Genomic DNA, 5163 nt, shown 5'->3' with positions numbered 1-5163 from the left:
CTAGTATCTTTTCTTCTGTATAGAACATCTTTTAGCTCTTCTTATAACAGATTCAGCCATACAATTTGTTTTTGTATCTTAGAGGTAAGGTTTGACTCTCATCTTTTGCACTTTTAAAATACAATATATCTACTCTCAGATTTTCTCATTTGAGTAGTTTTATTGACGAAAAAAAAATCACATTTAATAATATTCTTACACACTCTATTGAACGAAGATATAACCATTCGAAATTTGTTACATATTAATCCAATTCATCTGAGTTATTCCATTTTAACACCCTTGTTGTGACCACCACATTTTCTTTGTGTTCAAGAATATTAATAATGAATGGGTCCGCCTTTTGTTTTTTTCCCCCAAAATTGACAACACGCTTAGACCAGGCTAATTGTGCCGAAATGTGTTTCATCACTATCCTAGGAAAAAAATTGACAGCCATTACAGGCATGATAAGCATGGTACAGATAGAATTCAATGTTTACCCAAAAATAAAAAAATAGAATTCAAATTCATTTTTGCAAGTGGTATCAAATTATTGACCTTTAAATTCATTAGCAACTAGGTCAAAAATGATTTTTAGTGCTAATGAATGTAACACGTCCATTTCATATAGATGAATAGTATCCAATTATTTCTCTATATATATTGGAAACTAATAGTTTGAGCTCCAACATCTAAAACATATAGTACTTTAAAACATTACAAAGGTAAGAATTAATATTAGTATGGATGCAATATTATTCAACAACACAGGAATGGTGACCTCAAGAAGAGCATCTCCAATTACTTTATTGAGTCGAGGTCAGCCATCACTAGTTGTACTATCAAAAGGGTGTCTCTCAACTGCTGGCAAAATAAAATTAGCTGACCCAAATCCCAATACTATCAGACGTTCAGGGAATTACAAACCTACTACCTGGGATTTTCAATATATTCAGTCCATTGACAATAATTACGTGGTATATATTTAATTCTTTTTTTTTACGTATATATATAGTATACTTGTACATACTATCGATTGTGACAGTATATTATATTAATATGTTGTATTATTAATTAAGATGATAATTAACTTTAGCGTTGCGTATAGGGAGATATGTATATGGAGCGGCTTGATGAAGTGAAGAAGGAAATGAAGAAGAATTTGATGATGATGGTTGATGGATCAATACAAGAATTAGATGTTAAATTGGAGTTGATTGATAATTTAGAAAGGCTTGGAGTAAGCTACCACTTCAAGGATGAAATAATGCAAATATTGAAGAGCATACATGACCAAAATGTAGCCACAGGACATTCATTATACTCTACGGCCTTGAAGTTTAGGCTCTTCAGACAATATGGTTTTCATATCTCTCAAGGTACGTACATGCATCTATAACAACATACCATCGAAATATCGACCAGGTTCACATATTTTAGTCCATTTTAAAATTCCAACTTTATGTGACACGTGTAGTTCAAAATTTGATGGTCAATTTGATAAATTTTCGATACGATTTTGAACATAGATTCTTCAAGTTTATTTTTTATTAGATTTTGACCAATGTATTTTATTGTGTTTTAGATATATTGAACAATTTCATGGATGAGAATGACAATCTCAAGCAGAGTATTTGTAACGACACAAAAGGGTTGTTAAAATTATATGAAGCTTCGTTTCTCTCAACAGAAAATGAAACCTCTTTGAGAAATACGACAAAATCCACATTGACACATCTAATGAGATATGTTGATCAAAATCGTTGTGGAGAAGAGAATATAATGGTGGAATTAGTGGTCCATGCCTTGGAACTCCCAAGACATTGGATGATGCCAAGATTAGAGACAAGGTGGTATATTAGCATTTATGAGAGAATGCCAAATGCTAATCCTCTTTTGTTAGAGCTTGCTAAATTGGACTTCAACATTGTTCAAGCAACACACCAACAAGATTTAAGAATTTTATCAAGGTACGTGAAAACATATATTTCTAGATACAAATTAATTTCATCTAAGTGCTGAAACATTAATTTTGATGAAAATTAGGTGGTGGAAGAATACAGGGCTTGCGGAAAAGCTTCCATTTTCAAGGGATATACTTGTTGAGAATATGTTTTGGGCCGTGGGTGCATTGTTTGAGCCTCAACATAGCTACTTTAGAAGATTGATAACAAAAGTCATTGTTTTTATTTCAATCATAGATGACATTTATGATGTTTATGGCACTCTTGATGAGTTGGAACTCTTCACTCTTGCTATTCAAAGGTCAGTACGTAACTCTATTGCAAAATAATTACTAGTAACTATATATTTTAAAATCGTAATAAATATAAATTCAGATGGGATACAAAAGCAATGGAGCAACTTCCAGATTATATGAAAGTATGTTATCTTGCACTCATCAATATTATCAATGAAGTGGCGTATGAGGTTCTTAAAAATCATGACATCAACGTTCTACCCTACCTTACAAAATCAGTAAGATTCATTCTACTTAATAAATAATTTATTTTCCCAAAATACCACTGATTTTGTCCGAGGCGAATTCAATATTTAAATGGCTGTTGTTAATTAGTGGGCAGATTTATGCAAATCATACTTACAAGAAGCAAAATGGTACCACAATGGATACAAGCCAAATTTTGAAGAATACATGGACAATGCAAGGATCTCAATTGCAGTACCAATGGTATTAGTCCACTCATTGTTCCTTGTCACAAATCAAATTACCAAAGAGGCCTTGGATTCCTTAAACAACTATCCTGACATTATTCGATGGTCTGCTACTATTTTTCGTTTCACCGATGATTTGGGGACATCTTCGGTATGCTTTTACAACTTTTATCTCATATAGATATCTAGCGAAATCTCTGTTTAGTTTAATTTATTTACTTTTGTATCAATTCAGGATGAATTGAAAAGAGGTGACGTTTCTAAATCAATTCAGTGTTACATGAACGAAAAGGGTGCTTCGGAAGAAGAGGCAAGAGAACACATTACATTTTTGATAAAGGAGACATGGGAAGCAATGAACACGGCTCAAAGGAAAAATTCTCCATTTTCTGATACATTTATTGGAATTGTAAAGAATATTACAAGAACATCGCACTTCATGTATCTGCATAACGATGTTAAAAGTAGCATCTCCAAAATACTTTTTGAGCCTATCATTATTCCTAATGTTGCATTGACTCTCAAGTAATTTTTTTTTTATATATATAGACTTCGTTTTATTACTTTGGTTTTGTATATATGTATTTCCATAAAGTTGAATTCAGAATTTGAACTTTTAAGAAGTTTCAATGATGAATTATATACAACTGAATATTCTATTTATATAATAATGTTAATGTGTTCTTTCTTATTAATTGAATTTTCGATTACATTATACATTTGGATGAAATTGTAATTTAAATCAAGAGTTGTTCACACAGTATATTTGAACAGTGAAAAACCGTATTTGGAGATTAGTAATTATGATTTTTAAGCCACATAAAGTAGAATGCGTACCAATATCAACTGCTTCCAATTTTGAACATACAATTAGTGGATTTATATATCAACTTGCCAGCTGTATTATATGTTATACAAAAAATTTATATATGAATAACTTGTTTCTTATTCAACTATAAAAAACTCTGTTAATATACTATCAATACATAAGTATAATACACAAATCAAACAGTAAATTGAAAATAATCTCAACATAATTTATTCCAAAATTATTAATATATCATATTTAATAATATTCTTATATACTCTATCAAATAACCTCTCAATGTTAATTACATGTAATACGAGTAGTCTTAGGGATAACCATTCAATTTTTTATTTTTTTACATATTGATCCAACTCATCTTGATTCAAATAACTTTTGAGCGGACTAATAACCTATCAATCGGTCCATTTTAACACCCTTGTCGTGACCACCGCGTTTTTCTTGTGTTGTAGAATATTAACGATGAATGGGTCCGCTTTTATTACCTTTTGGCTGACTTGGTCGAAAAATTGACAACACACTGTCCTTGGAAAATTATTGACCTTTAAAATCATATCAAGTCATTTATAAGCATGGGACACAAATAGAATTCAAAAGTTTTTGGAAGTGGTGTCCAATAATATTCATAGTACTGCTAATGAATATAACACGTTCATTTCATATACTTCCTTCCTATGTTCAAAAAAAGTTTGACTTATTTTTTGTATTCTATTTTAAAAAGAACAATTCTTTTTCTTTTTTGGCAAGACTGTAATTTCAGTTTTCCTCATGACATAGTTAATTTTAAGGCCAGAAAAATAAAAGGTATTTTAATACATTTGACATAATTTTAATTTAAGACCATAAGATTGAAAATTCTTTTTTACTTTCATAAATTCGTGTCAAGTCAAACTAAATCTTCTTCTTTTTAAGGAAAAAGGACCAAGAATACCCCTAACCTATTGGAAAAGGTTAAAAAAAACACCTCATCCAATCTATATCTATATATCTATAGGAGAAGAAAAAACGCCACATGTCAGCGCCACAAATTTTTAGAATTTTAAATAATTAAATATTATATAATTGATTTATTTAAAAGCATTTAATCTATGGCATATTCAATATTTAAAAAAAAAACAAATTTATAAACTTTTAAAAATATTACAACGGTTGTTACAAAAGTCTTAAATAAATTTTAAATATACCTAATTAAATATATATATACTAGAAGAAGAAAAAAGTGACATGTGTAAATACCACAAAAATTCAACAAATTTAAAATTCAAATTCAAAAAATAATTTAAAAATAATTTTAAAAAGATAAATGATGATATGTTAGTTAGTGGAAAATTTTAAGGGGTGGTTTTAGTGCCCCAAATAATTTCAAATTTTAAAATGGATATTAAATCTGAAGTTTTAATTTCAAAATTTTAAATTGTGAAGTGAAGGTAGTTATTAGTTTCAAAACTTAAAAAAAAAAAAAAAAAACATAAACCACGTTAGTTAAAGGAGAATTTTAAGGAGTGTTTTAGTGGATAGTTATTATTAGTTCCAATCTCCTATTATTTGGACATCAATCAATTTTAATTTTATACGTAGTGAAATTTTACTTAAAAAATAATTGGATTTAAACAATTTTATAGTTCTACATTGCTATTATAAAAGCAAGAAAATAAATTGAAAGACAAAGTTTATTAAGATTA

General features: G+C 29.1%; 1 protein-coding gene across 1 annotated transcript; it reads left to right on the top strand.

Annotated features, from left to right (window-relative positions):
* The first annotated feature begins 626 nt into the window (after positions 1–626).
* On the top strand, positions 627–3213 carry LOC102590892 ((-)-camphene/tricyclene synthase, chloroplastic-like). Its single transcript, XM_006351666.2, has 7 exons — positions 627–959; positions 1091–1361; positions 1568–1952; positions 2029–2247; positions 2322–2460; positions 2558–2806; positions 2891–3213. Exons 1-7 carry the CDS (start codon positions 726–728, stop codon positions 3182–3184), a joined length of 1791 nt encoding a protein of 596 aa, XP_006351728.1. The 5' UTR covers positions 627–725; the 3' UTR covers positions 3185–3213.
* The last annotated feature ends 1950 nt before the right edge of the window (positions 3214–5163 follow it).

The sequence above is a fragment of the Solanum tuberosum genome, unplaced genomic scaffold, assembly GCF_000226075.1.
Source record: "Solanum tuberosum cultivar DM 1-3 516 R44 unplaced genomic scaffold, SolTub_3.0 scf00136, whole genome shotgun sequence".
Classification (NCBI taxonomy): Eukaryota; Viridiplantae; Streptophyta; class Magnoliopsida; order Solanales; family Solanaceae; genus Solanum; species Solanum tuberosum.
This window is presented reverse-complemented; position numbering and strand designations above follow the sequence as displayed.

Bases quoted from the DNA above. Each gene is read 5' to 3' on its own strand.
- LOC102590892 (XM_006351666.2), top strand. From the start codon at position 726: ATGGATGCAATATTATTCAACAACACAGGAATGGTGACCTCAAGAAGA. The intron at 2,248-2,321 runs GTCAGTACGTAA...ATATAAATTCAG, and splicing joins TTCACTCTTGCTATTCAAAG to ATGGGATACAAAAGCAATGG. The intron at 2,807-2,890 runs GTATGCTTTTAC...GTATCAATTCAG, and splicing joins ATGATTTGGGGACATCTTCG to GATGAATTGAAAAGAGGTGA.